General features: G+C 37.1%; 3 protein-coding genes across 6 annotated transcripts in view; 2 read left to right on the forward strand and 1 right to left on the reverse strand.

Moving 5' to 3' along the window:
- wdr45 (WD repeat domain 45) overlaps positions 1-25,674 on the forward strand; it is a 91,251-nt gene that overhangs the window by 4,077 nt on the left and 61,500 nt on the right. Inside the window, exons 9-11 of one of the 2 annotated variants that reach the window (XM_056243371.1) lie at positions 102-203; positions 354-499; positions 601-746. In XM_056243371.1, the coding sequence (XP_056099346.1) occupies positions 102-203; positions 354-499; positions 601-710 (358 nt within the window). In that variant the 3' untranslated portion in view covers positions 711-746. Of the gene's footprint in view, positions 1-101; positions 204-353; positions 500-600; positions 877-25,674 lie in introns of those variants that run through there. The other variant, XM_056243366.1, reaches the window with a different exon arrangement.
- zgc:100918 (Ras-related protein rab7-like) lies at positions 1,617-24,235 on the forward strand. 3 transcript variants are annotated; one of them, XM_056243400.1, is made up of 6 exons: positions 1,617-1,815; positions 2,459-2,556; positions 2,671-2,797; positions 15,627-15,845; positions 22,797-22,925; positions 22,994-24,235. In XM_056243400.1, the coding sequence occupies exons 2-6, from the start codon at positions 2,504-2,506 to the stop codon at positions 23,081-23,083; spliced, it is 618 nt and encodes a 205-aa protein (XP_056099375.1). In that variant the 5' UTR covers positions 1,617-1,815; positions 2,459-2,503; the 3' UTR covers positions 23,084-24,235. The 3 variants fall into 3 exon arrangements, with proteins under 3 accessions (XP_056099375.1, XP_056099368.1, XP_056099381.1); XM_056243393.1 differs by having other exon boundaries at positions 2,484-2,556; XM_056243406.1 differs by having other exon boundaries at positions 1,617-1,793; positions 2,482-2,556.
- On the reverse strand, positions 23,431-25,270 carry LOC130077974 (EKC/KEOPS complex subunit LAGE3). Its single transcript, XM_056243416.1, has 3 exons — positions 25,173-25,270; positions 24,827-24,955; positions 23,431-24,579 (listed from the first exon to the last, which is right to left on the reverse strand). Exons 1-3 carry the CDS (start codon positions 25,217-25,219, stop codon positions 24,468-24,470), a joined length of 288 nt encoding a protein of 95 aa, XP_056099391.1. The 5' UTR covers positions 25,220-25,270; the 3' UTR covers positions 23,431-24,467.

Raw genomic sequence — 25,674 nt, forward strand, 5'->3', positions numbered from 1 at the left:
ACCCTATAATTTCAGCCATGACATATTTTGTTTATTAATTATTTGATTAATTTAGTTTATATTAAAATGATAATTATTTATTGAATTCTGTTGTTTTCCAGTATTAATTTCAGCCACGACTCATCCTTTCTGTGTGCGTCAAGCGACAAGGGAACTGTGCACATATTTGCTCTGAAAGACACCAAACTGAACCGTCGCTCTGCGTAAGATTTTCACAAACATTCCTAGTTGAACATGTTACTAATAAACACTCTGTTAATTTCATTACAGACTATTTGACATTTGCAGTGTTTTTTTTTAGAAATATCCTAGTAGTTGTAGTTAGAGAGTCACTGACTTCTTGTCTTCTGTAGTTTGGCACGGGTAGGAAAGGTGGGTCCGGTCATCGGACAGTACGTGGACAGTCAGTGGTCTCTGGCTAATTTCACGGTGCCGGCTGAGTGCGCTTGCATTTGTGCCTTTGGGAAGAACACCTCCAAAAACGTCAACTCTGTTATTGGTATGTGTTTTTTTTGTTGTTGTTTTTTTCAAGAATCTTTGATTGAAAGAAACATTATTGATCTGTCAGTTTTTCTTATCACATGTATCTCTCTTTTAAAGCCATATGTGTTGATGGGACATTCCACAAGTACGTCTTCACCCCTGATGGAAACTGCAACCGTGAGGCTTTTGACGTGTATCTGGACATTTGTGATGATGATGATTTCTAAGGCTGGAGATTGAGTTGTATCTAATGTAAAATAGTAGTCACTTTAACAGTGAACTCTGCTGGTTGAAATCTTCCTGTTGCTTGTTTCTGTGAGTTTATTTTACTGCAATGTATAATCAAATGTATATAAAATCAGTCTGTGTGAATAAATGTCTTGTAAACTTTGATCTTATCACTCCACATGCAGAAGTTTCTCAAAGTCTGTGATCATTTGTTTGTCCTTCTGAAGTACCCAACCTTTGAACACTTTGAAATGATTTCTCGTCATTCTTTGTCCTTTTGGTTTGCTGTGTTACTCTTGAGGAATAAGGTCACTTACACTTTAAGGAACTTTACTCATGAGATCAATACTTCCTTTTGGGACTGAATTTTTAGAAGTGGATTTTGGGCTGTGCTGTTGTTATTTAGTAGATGGAACTTCTAAAATGATAGATCATAGTCATATCAATGATGAAATCAACTTATGCATTTGATTATGCACTGTTATATAAAGACAAAATATGACGACTAGTTTTCAGTGCATATACTACAGTTCAAAAGTTTGGGGTCGGTAAGATTGTTTGATGTTTTGGAAAGAAGTCTCTTAGGCTCAACAAGGCTGCATATATTTGATCAAAAATACAGTACAATCAGTAATATTTTGAAATATTACAATTTAAAATGACATTTTTGTATTTGAATATATTTTAAAATTTAATTTATATAATTAGATAGATTGATCTATCTATGCACAAAAATATTAAGCAGCACAAGTGTTGTCAACAATGATGATAATAATAAATGTTTATAGATAGATAAATAGATAGATTACATAAACACCACAGATGCATAATAAACGTCTGCATGTTATTCTCAGTGGTTATGCTCACAGACATGCAGACATAAACATTAGTGTTGGGTATTGAGCTAAGTCAAAGGGAGGGTTTGCTGCTCATTATTACACACGGATGTGCTGAACTGTCCGGTGACAACCATCCAAAAACACCCAACACGACCCAAAGAGTGTGTCTAGAGTCATTAGAGACGGTGGGGGTGTCGTGTTTGCTTGTTTTTGTTGGATGACAGCTGAAGATTGTTGCACCGAAATTTGGATTTCTCCTCAGAAAGTGAGTTTTTGTCACGCTAGCATGCTAGCCGTCTACGCTAACACAGCAGAAGTGACAAGTGAGAAATATTGAAACTGTATTTGACTGAAAATCTCTAAAATAATGTAATCTGAGATTTAAACGTTTTAATTTGGGGGAAAAACGTGCTTATTTATATAGATAAAATATGTAAATATGTTAAATTTACGGGATGTTTACTAGCTTTTATTAGCTCTTCGTAGCTTTAGCACAAACCTGAGATGCTAAATTGATTATTGAAAAACATTAGACGGGTTTTGGATTATTTCGTTAGGTTAATCTAAATCAGAAATGTCTTGTAAACTTCAACACGGAAATTGTAATATTTGACAGGACATTTGCAGCTGATTAGCATGGATTGAAAGCTAACGTTAATATTGACGTTTGCCCAACAAGCATCAAAATTCTTTTGGCACCAAGCATATTTTTATTGTCAATAAATGATAAACATTCCATGGCTTATATTACACGCAATGTGGCAGATTTGACGCTTGGGCGCATGACTGACATCTTGCAAACTTCCCTTTTCAACATGTGTGTGTTTGGCAATCACAGCCATTGCATGTCATTTGCATAGACGTTGCATACTGAAAGACCTAATTACATATTAAATTGAGTTGTACAGTTTATCTTTTTATTTTACTATTCAGGCACAGTTTAGTCCACAAGGATGGCTTCTCGTAAAAAGGTGCTTCTGAAGGTGATCATTCTTGGGGATTCTGGGTAAGTGATGGTCTTTTGAAACAATCATGCCTGGCTGACAATGCTATCTAATTAGGTTTTGAGACATAAACTTTTAGATTATACAATAATTGCTCTTCTATTTATGTCCAACAGTGTTGGGAAGACCTCTTTGATGAACCAATACGTCAATAAGAAGTTCAGCAATCAGTATAAAGCCACTATCGGTGCAGATTTTCTTACCAAGGAGGTGATGGTGGATGACAGGCTGGTGACAATGCAGGTATGACTCGTTAAATGTTACATTTTTGTTTAGCACATTTTATTTATATATAATTATGTTTTGTTTTATTACCAGAGGTCCATGTACAATAGTCAAGACTTTTTACAGGAAAAATAATTTGTAATATAATACTTTATAATATAATTGTATTATATTAAATATTTTTGGTGTAAAAAGGCTTGACTAACATTGTAAGTGGACCTCAGGATAAATCTATCTATCTATATATATATATATAGTGATTTAAAGTGCCCCTATTATGGATTTGAAAATGACCTTTCATGTAGTATGTAACCAGTGTTGGGGGTAACGCGTTACAAGTAACGTGCGTTACGTAATAATATTACTTTTCTGGAGTAACGAGTAAAGTAATGCATTACTTTATAAATTTACACATTAATATTCGAGTTACTTTTTTTAAAAAGTAATGTGAGTTACTTTTCAGTTTAATTAATTTGCATTTTAAAAAATGGGGTTGTTGACGTGGGGGTTGGACTATACTGCGTCTCTTGCTCTCGTCTCTTGCTCTCTCCCTCTCTGCCGTGCGCTATGTTATGCATAGATTCCGGGAGATTTGAACTAATTTGCGGTCATCAGGGAGACGCTATTAATATGCGGGAGACTCTCGGAACTTCCGGGAAACTTGGGATGTCTGGGATTACAGTACACTTGATAGATCCTGCTACTCTGCATCGCAAAAAAGCTGCAATCGCCTGCAGACGATTTCGTGGGAGACACGTACGATACCATCGCAGCGGAGTTTGAGCAAATTCACAGCTCATATGCTCATTGTGTAAGATAACTGCCACGGTCACTGACAATGGCTCGAACTTTGTGAAAGCATTCAGAATGTTTCAAGCTGATGATGAATGAAACCGAGAATGATGAAGACGAGGTCAGTTTTACGGACTTGCACGCAGTTTTACGAGATGACATTGAGTCCAGCGAACGGTATGTTCTCCCTCCACATCACCGGTGAAAGCTGACAGATCTGTTTAATTGGTGATGTTGTTTGTTCTCAAATATCATCTTATTGTCCTCTAATAAGTTAATAAAACATTTTAAATGTTTGAGATATGTCTTAACCCTAATATAACTTATTTCATAATGGCAATTTGCTAGTATTACACTCTTTATTATTACAATGGATAGTGAATTCACTTAATATAGTCTACCCACACAAAAAGTACAAAAGTAAAAAAAAACACTTTACTTTCCATAATCTGTAATGTTTATTGATATTTTATATAGCATGCATAGCTCTGGGATCAGGAAGATCTCCGAATATAATATTATTCTATATTATTATTCAAGATATATGTGTTTTTAAAAGAACATTAAGGTGCTTATATAGGCTGTTGTTGAATATATTACTGCTTTAAACACTAGTACAATAACTTCTCAGTCGAAAAAACACCTGTAAGACCTGAGAGAGATCAAGCCTCAGCCAGGTAAGAAAAAGTAACGCAAAAGTAACGCAAAAGTAACGTAACATATTACTTTCCATAAAAAGTAACTAAGTAACGCAATTAGTTACTTTTTGGGGGAGTAACTAAATATTGTAATGCATTACTTTTAAAAGTAACTTTCCCCAACACTGTATGTAACATAGCTCTAAGTGAATGAAAACATCCTGCAAAGTTTTAAATCTGAAAGTGCACCGTATATAAAGTTAGTGTCTTTCAAAAGTAAGAGTCGACTCTGAGTCAATGAAATCAATCGTTTTTCAAACGAGTCATAAGCCGTTTCGTTGTGACGTCAAGAAGAAACATTAGCATATTGCCCACCCACTTATTGTGCGCGCAGACACCAGGGAAAACTTGAACCTCAAACCGGCAGCTGATTCCTGTGGACACTGAATAGCATCATGTCGAGAATGTGACGGTAAAGCCATTTCTTTTCACTGCCCAAGGACGAGCATCTGAAGAATCAGTGGTTAAAATTAGAGTTGTTCCGATTCCGATACTAGTATCGGAAATGCCGCCGATACCAATAAAAATTCTGGCATCGTTATCGGCGAGTACTTCTGTCCACGTACCGATCCGATACCATTTTCTTAAAGGGGTCATATAATGGTACATGCACTTTTACAAGTTGATTGTACTGAAATGTGTGTTGGCAGTGCCTGTACACAACCATCATATAATGATAAAAATCCATCCAGTGGTTTTGTTTTAATCTCCTTATATGTTTTCCCCTGCCTCAAATCGAGCCGTTCGAGCCTGTGACGTCACAAGCTCGCACGCCCCTCCCACGATTGTTGATTGACAGCCGGGTTTCAACACAGACCCGCCCTCGCTCGTGAGAGCTGTCAATCATAGTCTGCGCAGACCGGCGCGGTCATTGTTGATATGCTGGAGCTGTCTATGAGCAGAATGGGGTCTAAGCGACTGTGGTGTTCTGTTCTTGGGTGTAATAACGAACACAGCAGTCATTTTAATGTTCCTAAATCCGAACCGCCGAAGACGCAGTGGCTGTGTTTGTTTTCGAAGGGAATATTCCCCACGAGCAACGTCAATGCTTTCATGTTTGCGCGAATCATTTCTCACCAGACTGCTTTATAAACGAGGATCAGTATGAGCTGGATTTGCTAAGAAGCTGCTCATGAAAAAAGATCGGTACCAGATATTCGTGTTCCTGCTGAACCTCTAGAACATAGGTTCTCAAAGTGCGGCCCGCCGAAACATTTCTGCCGGCCCGCGATAACATCTGTAAAACTGTTAAAACTATTGCTTTGAAAAAATTAATATCTCCGTTTAGTGGTGTTTAGCGGCATCCATAGGCATAAGCGGTAATTACATGGTCCGACCGACCGATCGCACTTGACCTCACTCCCAAGGCCACCAGGAACAGTGGTTGTCTACACAGGAATAGGAATCGTGGCCAACCGAAACCAGCACCACAAATCCCATTGCAATTTAAAAGGGTATGTTGACCAAGTAATCAATATTCAATGTGACTTAATAATAATCTTAACAATGTCAAGCTTATTAATAGCCGCGTTTCCATTACCTTTCAAAATGTTCGCGGGCGCGAACACTTGCATTTTCCTATCAACAGTGGAAACAACTTAAACTAGTCTATCATTTCTGGTCATACAGAAAATAATAATGCATTATTCGCAACTACTTTTATTTGTGTAAACTCATAACAAGAAAACGTGCTTTTGTAAAATAAAATAAAACAATCAGTAGCCTAGGCTACTACGCGCTTTCATGATCTCCGTGAACTGGAGCGCGAGAACTGAAACAAAATATAGCCTATGTAGGCTAAAGCTTAAAATGTGCACTTTTAAACAAACAAACTCGAATCGAAAGCAAATACCTGATTATGTAATCCGTATGAAAGGTGGATTTCTCTCTAAAAGCGCATCTGCTTAACAGCGAAGATGGAGATATGTTTTTAGCCAACACTTAGAAAACAATAGTTTATTAATAAACAATTAAAATGCCTCGCTGTTTTTTCAGACGCATTTATTATCATTAGCCTATAACTCACCTATAAATCAGGCTAGATCAGACACGTACAGGCTATATGGCTCTTCTCATTCATCACTGTGGGAAAAATATAAATTCCAGGTTCTAATTTGGCCTTAGAAAACCAGTAAAATCGACATGTTTTCCATATTAATTTGTGAATATTTAAAATGTTTAATAAAGGGGCAAAAAGTAATTTAAACAAAAATCTGAAAAAGTCTGTCGATATTTACTTTTTTTGCGCAGCAGTTGGTGAAGCCAGTTCAAATTAAAATTTTGTTCAACTTTGCGTTTTAAAAAGACAACAACCGGTCATTTTTCGTTTTTCAGTTACGGGTTAAAAAAGATAGATAATAATATGCAAATCTGCAATAATGGAAACGCGACTGACAAGCAATGATAGAAATGAATGATGATGATGACTTGTTTGGTAAGCTTCTATTTTAAAAGTTTCTTTCTCTCCCCCCAAAAATTTTCACAAGTTTTGCCAGGTTTAGCCTCAGTTATGAATTAAAATGTGTTTATTGCAACTAATGTAAACTGTAGAGATGCAACCTGGTCATTAAAATAATTTCAAATGGGATTTTCTTTTCAGTCTTTTTTTTCTTCGTTTTCTCCCCCGCCACTTTGGCGGCCCTCAGTTCAATGTTAGGTTCCTAAATTGGCCCTCACCTATCAAAACTTTGAGAACCCCTGCTCTAGAACAACTGAAGTGAGTGTAAGGTTTTATTAAACTTTATATTCATATTTCTATTAATCCTTGTAAATCGCTAGCTGCACGCTTCACAATGAATGCGCCTAAGGTTTACACTCAGGGTACATTACGGCATGTTTTCTATGTATGACGTTCTCAATATAATGCATAATCCCACGTTTATACTGAACAACGTGTCAAGTCAAGTCAAGTCAAGTCACCTTTATTTATATAGCGCTTTTTACAATACAGATTGTATCAAAGCGCTTCACAGTGATAACATGAAAACAATATAACAAAGTTTGTTTCTAAAAGAAATTGCGTCAATGTCCACCTTAAGTAAGGCAGATCAATAATATTATTGAATATTAAATGTTAAATGTCCCCAACTAAGCAAGCCAAAAGCCAAGGCAACAGTGGCAAGGAACTAAAACTCCCATCAGGTGACAGAATGGAGAAAAAAACCTTGGGAGAAACCAGACTCAGTCGGGGGGCCAGTTCTCCTCTGGCCAACGAAGGAACAGTGCATGATTCGTGTTATGGTAATTGTTAGGGCTGGGCGGTATGACGGTATATATCGTTACCGCGGTAGAAAATGTCAACCGTAACAGATTTTTTTATTCCGTGTATACCGCGAAATGCAAATAAGTGGGCGTGGTTAACTTGCGTGCAACGTGCGTGAGACTGAAACACTGAGAATTGTAAAAAGAAACACGGAGAAAGCAGATCAAGAGGATCCACAAAGGAATTACATTTTCTAAAGGGTTGTTGTTGTTAACGTGATATTTTCGGGGGGAAAGGCGCACGCGCAGCAGTTAAACTAGAGCAGTGCAGCACCCAGGCTACGGAGTGCATGCTCGCAAAGCATTAATTGACAACAACAGTTCATATATCAATATCGTAACAAATAGAAATATCCTTAAATAATGTATAGTTATCTGTATCTTTCCGTCTCTTATCTATAGTTTTTAAACACGCAAACAGTTTGCCGTGGTAATGAACAACCGGCTTGTTAAAGTGAATGCCTATCCTGTAGCCTATCTGAGGCAAAATTACTAAATGTGCAGCGCGAGTTATATATTTCTAAGTCCAAACAATTGGCCACCCAACCAGCTGATAAAATCTTCCTTTGATTCGATACGTGATTACAACTTGACACTCAAATAAAATTAACCGATCGCATTTTACTGATGCAGAAGACGCGCGCGTGCACACGCACTGAGGGAGCGCGGTGTTCACCGGGCTATGGTCAAATAATGACGCAGTTACAAGGTGTGTATAATTTAAACTAGGCTACTTTGTCAACACTAACAGTAGCTGCTGTTCGGTTTTCATACTGCTGCTCTCCTTCTAGTCACTTTTGAACTTCTATTGATTAAAGCGCAGGGTGACGGGTTGCCAGATCACAAAAAGAGCAAAACAAGCCCCTTAAAACGCATATGTAGCCTAAGCAGACATGGCAAAAATGTACCGGGGAACACATTTAAACATAACTAGTATTACTATCCTACAAAATTAAAAGGAAATAACTAATTTATTATGAATAGAATAGTTCAATATAAAATATTCAGATATTATAAACTGATTGATGAAGTAAAGCATAACATGAGATTGAAAAATTATTCAGCAACACTTTATTTTTCACGAGTTTACATGTTAATGAAATCTGATGTTATATTATAATGCGTATTTGGCTTGCTGTCCGGGGGGAGGGCTCCGAGCTCAGAATTCGGCCCGACCCAGAGTACTCCCCCCATAACCTTAGAGATCATAGGTAACTATGAGCGGACCCAGCCGAATGTGGGGTGAAGGGGTGGTGGTGGGATGCTGAGAAATTAGTCATGAGACAGGAGGTAAGGGAAGGCTTTATTTATACTGGCTTCTTCTTGTGCTGATTGGATGATTACCTGAACATGCTCCTCCCGAACTTTGTTTACATAAAACTTCATAAAGTTTAATTGCACCTATGAGTTGTATTTAATATCAATCAGTTGGGGGTAGTTCATCTAAAAGTTGATGAGTGTGTTTTGTTTATATTTAGCTATCAAAATTGTTTACCAAAGAAATAATTGACCAAATAAGAGAAACAGAAAACAATGTGAAGTACTTTTCATTTCTAAAGTATTTGGGTTTATTTATTATACAAAGCCCTTTTTGTCGATTTTTCGAGAATAACTACATATATAAATAACTATATCGTGAAATATATCGTTACCGTGAAATAAAATTAGTCATACCGTGAAATAGAATTTTGGTCATACCGCCCACCCCTTACAAACGGTGTACGCCAGAGCCGGCTCTGGTGTACACAGAACAGAGAGGCGGGGTGAGCAAAGCTCATGATCATTTAAAGTCATATACACTGAAACGGCGTGCTGAAAACAGAGCTGTTTTCTACCAGGTAAAATAAGTGTTTTCATACAATACTAATGAGAATTTTTAATTAAAGTATATTACAAACTTTTAATTTAGACCCTAAAGAATCATATTAGCTTGTACAAAAATGGCATTATATTACCCCTTTAAACAATAACTAGTTATGCACGCTAGCTTTGCGTAACGCTGCAAATCGGTGCTCAATTCTTTTTCGCTGCTCTAAACAGTGGTTGCTTGTGGCAACACAGGAAGTCGTGCTGTTGCCACACAAGCAACCACTGTTTAGAGCAGCGAAGAAGAAAATGCGCGCGCGCCCTGCAGTATGTCCGCAGTTTGGCAGTTTTTCAGACTGGACAACCAGCTAACGTTAGTAAAACGGCGACATGTCTCATATGCCATACTGCAATTTCGAGGATTGGAACAAGTATTAGCAACTTCAAGTAACACCGAGTAACCCCGCAGAACACGATTACACAAAGGCAAGGGCAGAGAAGGATGAGCCGTGCCAGAATCAACAATCTCTGAAAGCTTCATTCAAACGAAGAGAAATGTTTTCAAAAGACAGCCAACGAGCGATCATAAATATAACCGACAACATGTAAGTTATTAAGTTTATTATTCTGGATGACCAGCCGATGTCAAAACTGAAATGCCGTTTATTTAACAAAACTGTTTATGGACCTTAAATTATAAAGAGATAATTTTCTTATATTATTCATAAATCATTTTTTTAGATTCCTAGATTTATTTGTTGCACTTTTTTTATACACTTATATATTGTAAATCTAAAATACCTTTTTTCAGTTTACAGTATTAGATGTGTGGCTGCATTTTAAGTTCTTTTTCACTTAAGAAAGATAAATAATATATTGCTGTGAAATGTATGTCACATAATAAAAATACTCTAGTTCACTCTATGTATTTGTTCATGTTTAATTAAGGGATAAGTCTGATGCACACCATAAAATAATTCTATCAATTCATACAGTGCTAGTATGAATTGCAGCTGTATAGATAGATACTGTACAGACCCAGGTATCGGATCAGTACTCGGTATCGGCCGATACCCTGAGTCCAGGTATCGGAATCGGTATCGGGAAGGGAAAAAGGGTATCGGAACATCTCTAGTTAAAATTCATCTTTACCAAGATACCACAGCAGTATAATCCTAAACTTTTGCTGTGTCCCCTTTATTTTACTGAAGTTCAGTACAGGATTCGCAAACCGCTTGCTCTTGAAAGATGGTGTTCAAAATACTTAGTTTTGAGTTTTATATTGTGTAGGTCTCCTGCTAACTGGTTACTGGTCTTACTGAAATACTTCTGCTGAGCAGCTGTGGGCCACTATTACCTAAAACTGTGTCTATTAATGCTGATTGTCTGTCGTTCTCACTACTTTGAGGAAAGATTAAGCATGTAGCAAGATTTGTTTTACCAACGTTTTATGTTACATCAGTCATTCACGCTAGAGCTCGGCTAATGTATGCACTGTTATTGATATAGTTTCCACGTGTTCACCGCAATAAAAAAAAAAAAATACTCTGTAAATAAATAAGTACAAGTCAAATAATCGGTTTGTTGATGGACATGCACTTGTTAATGCTGATGGTGAGGAATTAGTTGCAACATCTCATAATGTACCTCAAACTGAGTAGTGTATCACTGAGAAACGTCCTGGTCAAGTCGTCCTTGCGATGGAGGTTCGGGTTGAATAACAGCTCTTCCAGTGTTTCATCATCGGACTCGCGCTCGGATTGATATGGTCAAATCGACATCATTAGCCATGTTTCCATCCACTTGTCAATCGAATTATCTGAAGTTCGGTAAAAAACCTCATGCGAATAAAGGTGGTGAAAGTGTGTTTCCATCAAACGGCTTTAAAGCGGATAAAAACCTGTGCGTAATGACGTCACATGCTGTTTTGCGATCAAATTGGTATATCGAATTGATTTGAGACATGTTAAGGTGTTTCCATTCATTTTCTCACCGAATTGCACAACATTCAAGCCAACATTTGCGAACAAAGTTTTACTAGGCAAAATGGATCGCACCATAATAACGTTTCCATCCGCGTTTTATCGCATAAGCCGTATATCGATCAAGATAAAATCCGATCGTATTTCATTTGAGTCGATATTCATGAAATTCAATCGAATTTTACTGTTTCCATAAGGTATTTTTCATTCGATATCACTTAATGCGGATAAAAACGTGTGGATGGAAACATAGCTATTGTTCGTTACTGTGTTTAGTCTACGGTGTAGGAAGCCTCAGGACAAGCAGAGCTGACGTTGTATGGCAATGGGCGTTTTTGTTTTCGACATGCGCTGTACGCGGTAAACCAATCACAACAGACTGAGCTGTCTGGCCAATCAGAGCAGAGTAGCTCGTGGAAAGGAGGGATTTAGAGAGATTGATTCATCTGACGAGTCGTTTGAGAAGCATTGAAAATGTGGTGATGTGCAAATGTATTTTATGAGAAAATGGATCCGTTTTTTTACCTTTGATGCATGTAAACCTGTTGTAAGAGACTCCAAAACAACATTAGGAAACTTTAAAGTAGCATAATAGGGGCACTTTAAGATCAAATACACTACAAGCATAGATAAATACAGTACAAGTAAGTTACAAATAAAGTAACATCATGTAATAATTAGGCCTAAATGTAAAATAACACTATAGTGTTTACTGTATAAATTAAATATAGATTAATCTTTGTTAAAGCTGTGTTTTGTTGTTTGATTAACATTAATGACTTAGCAGCAGTGCCTGGTTGCATAAAGCACCTTAAGTGTAATTTTGCCCTTAGGTTGCCCTTAACCTTACTTGGTTACTTAACGGTTTCTTTAGGTGAAACGTCACACACCCTAAGAATTTTCCTTAAATATCAATTTTTCCCTTAAGTAATCTCTTAAAAAACTATAAGTGTTGCATAAAGCCCCACTGTCATTTTCCTAAGTGAAACATAAAGTTTGGAAAACTTCACCTTAAGTGTTACACGGAGTGAGCAGGTTCAATCCAAGTCTTCTAACGAGACGCAATCGATAGCTTTATATGATAAACAAATTTAAATTTTAACTGAAGTGCAAATGTGCGCGTGTCACGCACAAGAACAAGCCACATTGGTTGTCGCTGACATGAGGGTGAATATGATGACAGAATTTTCAATATTTGAGTAAATCAATTTGAGTTTCGTCTCGTCTGGTCCTTCTCTTTCATATTTGGTTTTCTTTTTTGTTTTCCTTATCCATGTTATGCTGTTTTCTGTGAAACGTACCGCTATCTGCATTAACAAATAACGTGTCCATGGCAGCAATCGAATTTTATAACAGCAAAACCTGGGTCGCTGTCGTGAAACACTTAACGGTTTCCCTTACCTAAGAGAACCGTTTAAGGGATTATATGCAACACTTAACCCACACAAGAAAGAATGCAAGGACTATATATCTATCTATATCTATATATATATATATATATATATATATATGAGTGTGTGTATGTATGCACGCACACACACACACACATATATATATATATATATATATTTATAAAATCAAAATATAAATGAAAGTCAAAAGCACATTTTTAGTCATACCTGGAAACAAATCCTGGTCAGGGTTATATGGGCCATTCTATAGAATTGGTTCAAAGTTAGAGTTGGAAACATCTTGAAAAATAAATTCTTTTTCCATAATAAGTATTAATTTTTTTAAGTAGGCCAATACATTTTATCATACATATTTCAAAGTTAAGGATTCATTTTTTTTTTTTATATAGCTTGCATTGGAACAAACACTATAACAGTTGATTCGTTTATTTTTGACAAAACATACTATGTATTTAACATATGAGCAGAAACTGTCTAACAAAAGCTTATTTGATCTCTATTTTATAGTAAAAACTTTATAATCTATCCAAAACTAGTCAATTAAATATTTCGTCTGTAACAGTGCGCATCTGTGCGTTCGTTCATTCACACACCCAGACACCCGATTCATATTTAAACAGTCTTTTTGGTTTTACAGATACTAATCTATATCGCGATTAGAACAAATCTCAGTAGGCTAGCAATATAGTTTGGATGTGTTCATGTAAAATAACAAAGGAGCGAGAGTGAATGAACGGCACAGATGCGATGTACATCTGTAGTAAACATCGCGCGCGCGCGTCTGTGCCATGCATTCATTCATTCACACACACCAACACCCAATCCATATTTAAACGGATAGTCTTTGTGCAGTTTACAGACACTATTCAATAACGCGATTAGAACAAAGCACTTAAGAATAAATGACTTACTACATCAGCTTAATCCGTGCTCCTCGAAATGAAACTACCAGCACTTCTGAGGTAACTTTCCCAGGATTATTAAAGGGGGCATATAATGGTACATGCACTTTTACAAGTTGATTGTACTGAAATGTGTGTTGGCAGTGCCTGTACACAACCATCATATAATGATAAAAATCCATCCAGTGGTTTTGTTTTAATCTCCTTATATGTTTTCCCCTGCCTCAAATCGAGCCGTTCGAGCCTGTGACGTCACAAGCTCGCACGCCCCTCCCACGATTGTTGATTGACAGGAGCGTTTCAACACAGACCCGCCCTCGCTCATGAGGGAGCTGTCAATCATAGTCTGCGCGGCGCGGACCGGCGCGGTCATTGTTGATATGCTGGAGCTGTCTATGAGCAGAATGGCATCTAAGCGACTGTGGTGTTCTGTTCTTGGGTGTAATAACGAACACAGCAGTCATTTTGATGTTCCTAAATCCGAACCGCTGAAGACGCAGTGGCTGTGTTTGTTTTCGAAGGGAATATTCCCCACGAGCAACGTCAATGCTCTCATGTTTGCACGAATCATTTCACACACCAGACTGCTTTATAAACGAGGGTCAGTATAAAGCTGGATTTACTAAGAAGCTGCTCATGAAAAAAGAATCGGTACCAGCTATTCGTGTTCCTGCTGAACCTCTAGAACAACTGAAGTGAGTGTAACGTTGTATTAAACTTTATATTAATATATTAATCTTTGCAAATCGCTAGCTGCAAGCTTCACAATGAATGCGTCTAAGGGTTACACTCAGGGTACATTACGGCATATTTTCTATGTATGATGTTCTCAATATAATTCATAATCTCACGTTTATACTGAACAACGCGTTATGGTTATTGTGTTATTGAGTTACAAATGGTGTACGCACAGAACAGAGAGGCGGGGTGAGCAAAGCTCATTATCATTTAAAATCATATACACTGAAACGGCGTGCTGAAAACAGAGCTGTTTTTGACCAGGTAAAATAAGTGTTTTCTTACAATACTAATGAGAATTTTTAATTAAAGTATATTACAAACTTTTAATTTAGACCCTAAAGAATCATATTAGCTTGTACAAAAATGGCATTACATGACCCCTTTAAGATAGTATTCCTCACAGCGCAGCAAGACGAGGTAAAGTACAAGATTATTATTCAACTGGATGTTTTATCCAGCTGATGTGGGCGTTTTCATGGCTTGCCTCAACATTTGCGTTTGAATAGCGCGCGCTCTCAGTGGGCGTGGTCACATTAACATGTCATACGCTATAATTAGGTGAAAGGAAAAAGACTGACATCTCTCTATTTTCATACAGATTACATAAACTGAGAATAATTGTTTTTTTTATATAAATTACTTCATTTAAAAGAAGAGAATTTCAGCTTCATAAAGGGAAGTCTCTCGTGTCTTTGTGACAAGTATTTACTGAGATTTTTCGGACGTGTTTCAGAATGGACTTCACTGACAGAGAGAAGGTAAAACGCGCATCATGTTTATTTTTCTTTATTTGACAAAAAGCACAACACTTTGTTTTTATTGTGAGTATACACAAAAAAATAGACACTTAACAGGATCGAATGATGTATAACACTTATATGTAAGATAAAAATTGGCAGAGTATTTTGAGTCTCTTTTGCACTTATAAGAAGAAAAGTGAGCTGGTATCGCCGGCGATACCGCCGTCCCCAGAGGGTTAAGAGAAAAACTTAAGGTGCTTTATGCAACCGGGCACAGGTATTTATTGGCTGCTGTTGCTTTAAGACCTAATGCATGGATCCAATATAATGATACACATCTGGTTTCTTTTTCAACTCTTTACGTTCACTTAAGACATAACTGACTGTGTTCATGGGAATACTTGCAGAGACTGGTATTTTGACATACTTTTGTTTGTTTTATTTTGTTTCAAAAGATCAAAGAAAATGACATTTCTCATTATATTCTGCCCTGTAATATTCTCATGGTTTCAGATCTGGGACACGGCAGGACAGGAGCGCTTCCAGTCGTTGGGTGTGGCTTTTTACCGTGGAGCGGACTGCTGCGTGCTGGTGTACGACGTCACAGCGCCCAACACCTTCAAGACCCTGGACAGCTGGAGGGACGAGTTTCTCATTCAGGCCAGCCCACGAGACCCGGAGAACTTCCCCTTTGTAGTGCTCGGCAACAAAATCGACTTGGAGAACAGACAGGTCTGTCTCCATTCAATCACATTTGACATGAAAATCTGAAAAGAAAACCACCAGATGATTTCAAAATCATCTAAACACAATTTTCTTGCGTTGTTTTTTTAAATTTTGGACAATTACGATTTTTTTAATGTCTTTGAAAGTTTCCTCTGCTCACCAAAGCTGCCATAATTTGATCAAAAATACAGGAATAAAAAGAATAAAGCTGCAAGCAGCATTTAGCGGTGTTCAAGCAGTTAAGGCCTTTAAGGCCGTTAAGCACAAAAGTATCAAAAGACATTAAGTTTTATGTAGCAAGCATTTACCCACTGACATCATAGATGGAATAGACCATGTTTTAGCATGATTTACCATGATATACCACATTTCAGTTTGATTTTTCTTGATTTACCATGTTCCAGTATGATTTACTATGTTCCAGTATGATTTACCATAGTTTACCATGATATACCAAGTTCTAGTATGACTGACCATGATTTACCCTGTTCTAACATGGTTTACCAGAATTGAACACATTCTAGTATGATTTAATATGATTCTAACATGGTTTACCATAGTTTACCATGATTTATCTTAGTTTACCTTGATTTACCATGTTTCTGGCGTTATTTACCATGATTTACCACGTTGATAGACATTATGTGAAGCATCAGAACAATTGAATTGATAAACTCTGACAAAATATGATTGTGTTATAATAGTAATTGTTATATAAGTGATTTATTATTGTCTATATATATGAATGCAAAAGCACATGTGAAAAGACTATTAATAAGTAGAGAGGGCAGTAGAAGACCACTTACTGACTCACTTTCATTTTGAACACACTTGGTTTCACCAGTATTCTGCACTAAAACAAACCAGTTGTTAACTATATTATGCATGCTTACATACACACACACACACACACACACACGGGATATGTTATTGTGAAAATCTCTTTTAATGGTATATAAGCAGGTGCTTGAACACCTAATAATAGGGGACCTTTTTGACAGTTATAGCGCCACCTATGGTCCGATCTCCATGAAACTCTGCATGCTTCTTCACCATGTTAGGACACATGTGCTCATCAATTTTTGTGAAGTTCTGAGTTTTTATTTATGATTTATAGGCTTTTGAGTGTATTTTGACACGCCCCCTTTTCTAAATGACCCTGTTACAGTGAACCAAAGGGCAAAGTTGAACTTTTTTTTGATAATTATTGATCTAGAGAGTCCATAGAATTGTCCTAGACTGGTCTGGTTCCGATCAGGGAAAAAACCAGGGACTAGTTCGCAAAAGTAGGTTTTGGACAAAATTGGCCATAACAAATTTTTTTGCTCAAATCGAGAATCCAAGATATACATCTTGTCCGTCTTGAGCCAAGGAACACAGTGGTGTACAAATCTAGATTCTAGGTCAAACGGTCGATGAGTTATGGGCAATTTAGTACTTTTGGTTGCTGTAGCGCCACCTATGGGCCAATCAGGGTCATACTCTGATAGGTTCTCCCCAAACCGAGGCCCTAGCACCTGGCCAGGTTTCAAGTCTCTAGGCCTTACGGTTTGGGCTGCACGATGCGTTTTAGGTTTTTTTTTTTTTCAAATAGCAATTACAATAGGTTTTCAGCACTTCGTGCTTGAACACCTAAATATTATTACAATTAGAAATAATTGTTTTTATTTGAATATACAGTATTTTAAAATATAATTTATTCCTGTGATCAAAGCTGAATTTTCAGCATCATTACTTTTTGATTTGCTGCTCAGAAAACATTTACTATTAGTATTATCAATGTTGAAAACAGTTGTGCTGCTTCATATTTTTGGTCAAATAAATGCAGCCTTGGCGTGCATGAGACATCTTTCAAAACCATTAAAAAAGCTTAATTCAAAACTGGTTTTATAAAATGGATAGTGTTATTGAAGTATCATTTAGATACTGTTATGTTTTTTTTTTTTTTTTTTTTATCTTAAAGGTGTAAGTTATTGTTTTTGACCTTTTTATTAGATTTTGCTTTTTTAAATGTCTATATGTATTTTTTTATCAATTTTATTTCAGTCTGATAATTATTTTAGTACATAAAGTTAAACTAAGTGAAAATAAGAAATGTTGTCTTGCTAATTAGCTGAAATAAAATAAAAAAGTGTATTTATATTTTATTTCGTTTCAACTAATGAAAATGTTTTAGTTAACCATAATAGAGTGCATCAGTCGGATTCCGTAAATAAAAACTCCATTCATTTTCTCCATAGGAAAATTGATTTTTAACCATAACTTATAAACCTTTAAAGACAGCTTTAAGGCCTGTTCACACCGGGACGAATTTCACGCGCGTTATTCACCGACGTTTAACGCCTCGTGACTAAACAAAGGGCGCCTATGTGAGTGTGCACACCGACGCGGAAAACGCCTCGGGTTCGTTTTTTTGGTTTGACGCGCCGCGTCAAAAACTATCCGACCAATGAGATTGGCGCTTTTGCTCACGTGTCTGGAGCTTCTGAAGTTACAGTAAAACACAACTTGGGGGCGCTCAAACACAAAACGGTCTTGCCGAGCACACAAACGTAACGGCGAAGAAGATATACGGCAAGTAGCGTTGAGAACTTTGTAAGTGTATAGACAGTTTAATAAGAAGATACTTTACACAGACAGTACAGTTAGCGCATACAGACAGGAGCCATCTTGGAAAACAGTCTCGATCAGTCAAACCACGAACACGGTGATTAGGCATGTGCCGGTATCAAATTTTCATGCTGCGATTAATTGATTGAGCTTTTATCACGGTATACGGTATTATCACGATATTTTAATTGCACAAGAGAAACAGATGGATTGGGGGTATCTAAAAAAAACTTGCATCACAATGTGTAATTGTGATTGTCAAAACATTAATTTTATTTTTTAGTGACAACATGTTACAATGTTTACATGGTACAGTTACTGAGGCTACTGTTTGTATTATTGCTTAACACAATTTTCACGATTTCAATTAAATTCTTGGATTTAATTTCAATCTTGATTCAATATTGACTCATTTGGATAAATATTAGGTAGGCTACAGTAGATAGCCTGCATTTAAATTTTTTCTCAAGAAAAAATATCTCACATAATGCTGTAAACATACAGAGAGAAATTAAATATAATGCATACAATATAAATATAATAATAATATAAATATAAAAATGTAATATGCCGTAATTTTCATTATAATAACAATTATATAATGACAAGTAAACATATATTAAAATCTGTAATATAGTGCACATATTTAGCAAAATACTCCTCTCTATAGCTATTTTCTCATAGTCAACTAACATTAAATGGCTTTCCTGAGGTAAATGTAACGTTCTGTGACATAATTGTTCTCCTGCAGTTTTATTGACCTCTTTCCGTGGTTAAAAAACACTGATTGATCGAAAGTACGTACCTTTCGGTGGGTTGTACTGTATCTTTAATAAAAAGTAACAGATGATCGGTTTACTTGAACTGAGGCGCGCGATCTGTCACGTCACATTTACAAGCAGCAAAACAGTATTTATTGTCTGAATTTCGTTATAAAATGGACAGAACCTGAGAGCTGATGTTTTTTTCATATCAAAAGTAACCTGCTCTGTCTAGTCTGTCGGTGTCAGTGTCCTCTTTGCTCCGCGATTTTTCTCTGCGTGAGAAAATGGATGTGTGGCGCGAGACCGTGTGAAAGTGTCAATTGCGTGAGTCTCAAGCTGAATGCGTGAGAGTTGGCAGCCATGCGGGGGATAAATAGTCGGCAGCGTTCCTCCTTCCGCCGTGCTTCTTCTCCACGTGAGGATTGTTTACATTAGACTAGAGTGCACACTGCATGCACACAGTGCTTATACATGTGATGTGGGGATTGTTTACATCAAAGTGCGCACGTGTTTTGCGCAGCATACGCATTGTTTTTTAAGCGGTTGATGGAAAATAAGCTGATGCGCGTTCTAAAAATCTAAATTCGGATCTATTATTTTTCACGGTATTTCGAAGTCCCCGCGATAACAATATCGTGCATATTCATTACCGCGATTTATCGCATTACCGAATACCGGCACATGTCTAACGGTGATACGTGAGCTGAACAGTGACTTGGAATCTCATATGGTCCGTTGTTTCCGGAAGAAAGCACTGAGCGCATAAGAGAAGCACTTAACGCAACAGAGAAAATAAATAAAAATATATAATTTATCTTATCTTCAATATCTACACGTACTGTTCGCTCACCTTCGTGGTTCGACTGATCGAGACTGTTTTCCAAGATGGCTCCTGTCTGTATGACTGTACTGTCTGTGTAAAGTATCTTCTTATTAAACTGTCTATACACTTACAAAGTTCTCAATGCTTCGGTTTGCATGTAAGGACACTCATTATGCTGCCGTGTTAGTGTGGGGCTAATTTGAGCCTTGTTAGTGGTATTAACTAGCGATCTCTTTTTGCTTACTCTATGCCAATATACTAGCGTTATAAGCTAAACTGTTTTTAGAGATAAAACTCTTTACATTCGATTATCATGAAAACAAATCTCAGGGAACGATTTAGTCTGTACCAATGTGTTATTACACCCGAGGTTAATTTTGCACCGGAGTTCTCCTTTAACTTCCTTGTAGGCGGGTACTCTGTTGAAGTTTAAAACTATTGGATCTGCCCAGAGTCACTCTGGATCTGCCATAACCAATCGCTGTCGTGACGTATGACGACTCAAACCACTCAAACTCAACGTCATCATTCTCAGCCACTCCCTCTGTTCGCTGATTGGACCGGTAAAAAATTGACCGGAGAAAACCAAAGAATACACCACAATCCCAGACGTAATACTGAAGGAAAATGAAATTGAGCAGAAGTACGTAGGAGGGCGGAGCCAGGCTAACATTACCTATGATGCTGTACTGAAAATTCCACCAACCAGGGAGGGTAAAGAAGCTCCGCCCACTCCCATGAAGCACTGCAAATGACGTAATCTTCCTATGCTCTCAATATACTTAATTTATAAGTAGGGGGGGGGGGGGGGGGGGGGGAATCACATTATAAAATAAATGGCCACAATTTGGCACGTTGGCCACAATTATAGGCACCCCTAGAATATTTAAAGAGTAAAATATCTCTGAAGGATATTCCTATTAATATTTACCTTTTTTTAGCACACCAGGGTGACTAGGAACATGAAATTGTCCAGCCATGACTTCTTGTTTCACAGGAGTTTAAATATAAGGAAACACAAATGCCAAATTCCCTTAATCATCCATCAAAATCAGTAAAACCAAAGAATATAGTTCTGCTGTGCATCAAAAAAATTGTTGACCATCACAAAATAGAAAGTGGCAGTAAGAAAATAGCTAAAGAATTGAAAATCCCCATTTTGACCATCAGGGCAATAATTAAGAAGTTTCAATCAACTAAAGATGTTACGAATCTGCCAGGAAGAGGACGTGTGTCTATATTGCCTTAATGCACGGTGAAGAGGAAAGTTTGAGTGGCCAAAGACTCTTCAAGGATCACAGATGGAGAATTGCAGAGATTAGTTGAGTCTTGGGGTCAGAAAGCCACAAAATAAATATCAAACAACCCCTACATCACCACATGTTGTTTGGGAGGGTTTCAAGAAAAATCTTCCTCGCTCCTCCAAAAACAAACTCCAGCATATTCAGTTGTCAGACATGGCTGGAACTTTAAACGGCACAGGGTTCTGTGGTCAGATGAAACTAAAAAAAGAGCTTTTTGGCAGCAAACACACTAGATGGGTTTGGTGCACACAAGGATAAAAAGTACCCCATGTGTACAATTTAATATATCGTTGGATCTTTAATGTTGTGGGCATATTTTTCTGCTGGAGGTCCTGGACATCTTGTTCAGATACATGGCATCGTGGATTCCATCAAATATCAACAGATAAAAAATCAAAACCTGACGCCTTCTGCTAGAAATCTTATAATGGGCCGTGGTTGGATCTTCCATCAGGACAGCAATCCAAAACAAACATCAAAATCAACACAAAAATTTGTTACGAAGCACAAAATGAAGCTTCTGCCATGACCGTCCCAGTTCCCTGACCTGATGAGTGGAGTGAACTGAAGAGAAGAAGCGCCAACATGGATCTTGGAATCTGAAGAATCTGGAGAGATTCTGTATGCAGGAATGGTCTCTGATCTCAGGTCAGTTGTTCTCCAAACTCATCCGGCATTACAGGAGAAGACTCAGAGCTGTTATCTTGGCAAAAGGAGATTGCAAAAAGTATTTAATAAAAGGGTGCCAATAATTGTGGCCAACGTGTTTTGGAGAAAAACATTTATTTCATAATGTGATTTTCTTCACACTTTCAATTCTTTTACTTCAATGAAAGGTTAGAATTTTGCCAATTTTTTTAATGAAAGATCAAAAGGATAAACAATGCATATTTATTTTTTACAGCCAGTTTACATCATATTTACCAGGGGTGGCAACAATTTTGGCCATGACTGTACGTCACACGCATCACACACATGACCAGCGTCGGCCAATAGTGAGCCTACGTGTGACGTGCAACACAGTAGCTTTGCGCAGTTTCACTACGTGAAATCTCACAGCCCACAGAGAAGGAAATGAATAATTGAATAAAGGCGTTATTTTTAATTTTCATTTTGGGGTGAACTAACCCTTTAATTCGATTATGCTGTACGCGATGCTTCATGGGATTGTAGTTCTTCCCCTCAATAAAGCAATTAAATACACCGTCTTGTACCTTAGTCTGATTTTCAAATACTTTTTGATTTCAAATCAAAGTTTGTAATGTTGTGATTCACCTCATATCTGATTGGCTTGGTTCATGGCATGTAACGCTTTAACAAAGACTGTTTTTAAATCCCTATGGGAGAAATGAATGGAAAAAATACTTCTGGGACCGACACCACTGAAAAAGCGGGCTGGCACTGTTGTCATATATCAATTGACTATATTGATTGACCAATTGACCGTCTTGTGCAGGTGACAACGAAACGAGCCCAGGCGTGGTGTCAGAGCAAAAGCAATATCCCATACTTTGAGACCAGCGCAAAAGAGGCCATCAACGTGGACCAAGCTTTCCAAACGATCGCTCGCAACGCCCTCAAACAGGTACGCACCGTTTGACATGTCCAATAACAGCACCTCAACTCTGATACTAACAGCTGTTCACGTCACAGGAGTCTGAGGTGGAGACGTACGACTTCCCAGACCAGATTAAACTGAGAGATGACAGACCCGTGTCCTCTGGTGACAGCTGCAGCTGCTGAGATGGGACGCAAGGAGACGAGAGGACCAGCGTAGGGGAGAGCCAGCGCGGGGCGGACCGATCCCGATAGTGCAAAGCATTCAGAAGAAAACACTTTTTTTTCCAAACTTGTATGTAAAGAACTGTTAGGAATTTAAAGAAGCTCCCTGCCACAGTATCAGTTTTAATATAACTACATTTAAGGATATTATTTCTATGAGAAAGAGATGATAGTTATTCTATTATTTACAAGTGATTTTTTGTTCTTTTTGCATTGGTTTTTTTTTTTTTGTCTTTCTAGTGTTTTCTTTCATCCATGCAGAATATAGTCTTTTAGACTCGTCTCCTGCTTGTATGTCTGTCCGTGCCTTTTATTTTTGTAGGATGTAGAAGCAGTCACACTTCCTTTATAATTCCTTTTTTTTTTTTGCCAAATTCTTTAACGTTAACCTTTATTGATTATTTAACTAAATCTGCACCGCATAAACAGCCCAACATGTCATGATATCTAAATCGTCAGCATGATTTAAGAGTTTATCAGCTGCCAAGGCCAGAAAGAAAAAAAGGTTGTGCCTGAAGACACTCGCACACACGATACCTTCTTCAGGATAGGAAGGCTGAATGGCTTGGTGGTGGTGTCGAATGAAAATCTTTGGGGATCTGGGAGCTCACAAAGTATTAAGTGCAATCATTTTAACCATGCAACATGTTTCTTTCACTTGACTGAAAGCGTTTCCCCAGTATTAGTGTATGAATGTAACAAATTAATTATTAATTCCTGTCTCCTGCAAACATGTTTTGATCTCATGCTGTTTAATTACTTGGTTTACATTTTACATTTCAATGTTCATACATTTCTAACGGGCTCATCTCATTGACCAAATTATGGGTATGAATCATGTAGGTCAATAAAGGCACAAAATGTGAAGGAAAGCAGAAATCGGAGAGTACTGACATACCCGTGAATCCATGTGATTTTTTTTTTACGTCTTTATTTTGATCTACCAGTATTGTAGATGATTATGTTTGAAAACTCCTAGTGATGTCTACCAATAGGAACCAACATCTGTCCCTCTTTTATAAAACAATGACCTTTCCTTGACCACTTAAATCATCTCTCAGTATTGTTTTCTCAACAGTGCTCCAATAATAAATCTTTATTCAAATGACAAAACACTGTTTTGGCTTCTGTTGCATCGCAAAACTTTAACACAAAACATTTTCTTAAGACATGATGTGTTGCATCTCTCAGACAGAGCAAAAGCACATTAATTGTGCTTTTTGAGACCTCACAGTCCATACTGAACACATGGGAGAAGATTTTTTATCCTCATTACATGGTGCAAAAACAGCATCTGCATCCATATGTCTCATCTTATGCTTGTATTAGTGTCTCAAGAGTGTCACTATGAAACAGGAGGACCAAATGCATCCATGGTTTCCATCACTAGAGACAAGTGGTCCAAAAACGAACTTACAGAAACACGAAGAATACGTGCTTCGTCTGCGGTCCATCTCCTGTAAAGGCATGAACAAAAATCAGATGTTTAATTTTGCGTAACAGAAATATTCAGTGTATTTCAACAACCACAGATACATAGATCTTAATTTAATGTTATATCTATCACAAATAGATAGGCTGGTGCTTTAAATAAAAAAGACTAGGTAACTGGGTCAGTGTGGGAAAATGTCGACCTATATGTAAATTAGGACAACTATTTTGAATGATAGGTTTTTAGGTGATCGCTGATTGGGTGTTACTCACACAGACAGTGTTTGTCCTAAAACATCCAGATTTTTACTGATTCCTCCTTTCCTTGGCTCGGGATCAGGAGATAAAGACTGCAGGGCAATAATTGCCTCTCTCTCAGACGGGAAAGGGACCTGTAAAAAGCTGATGTTTTGTAGAGTTAAAGAAATTAGAACATGGAAATATTTCTTAAGCATGATTAACAGCTCTACTGTGTTATTAGGCTGCTGCACATGGTGTCTGATCAAACCCCGCCGTGCAAGCAGGTAAGAGCTGAATAAGTCGGAATAAATCCTGCGATACAGAAGAAAAGTTGAACTAATGATGTTTTGGACATTTAGAAACAACAATAAAAGGATACAATTCAAGTTTTCTTTCTGAACCGTTTTCACTCATGCAAGTCGCCATGTTGACATGTTTTGTTTGGGTTTAGATTGAAAGCGGCATTTTCGTCAAGTTTTGATTAAACGTAACCTTAATTTCATAAAATCACATTCGACAAATTTGGATTTACATCACAGTCATTTATCAACATAAATGTATTAAATATATATATATTTAATATACCTTTCACTGATTATTGTACTCTTTGTTTAGATTATCACGTGTAATTCATATTTTTTAAGATGATTTTTATATTTTAAATTCAAAGTCTTCTGGGACAAAATCAATATTATGTCCAACATAAAATTGCCTACATTTGGGAAAAGTAGCAAAAATAATTCAGTGAAGTGAAGATAAGTTATTTTGTATATAAATGTGTGAAATGGCTACATTTAAATTGTAATATTTTGTTAAATTAATGTAATTAATATTATAGTTATTATCATTTTGTATTTCCCCTTGAAATAAACAACAATAAA

The sequence above is a fragment of the Rhinichthys klamathensis genome, unplaced genomic scaffold, assembly GCF_029890125.1.
Source record: "Rhinichthys klamathensis goyatoka isolate OS25496 unplaced genomic scaffold, OSU_Roscu_1.1 h1tg000027l_1, whole genome shotgun sequence".
Classification (NCBI taxonomy): domain Eukaryota; kingdom Metazoa; phylum Chordata; class Actinopteri; order Cypriniformes; family Leuciscidae; genus Rhinichthys; species Rhinichthys klamathensis.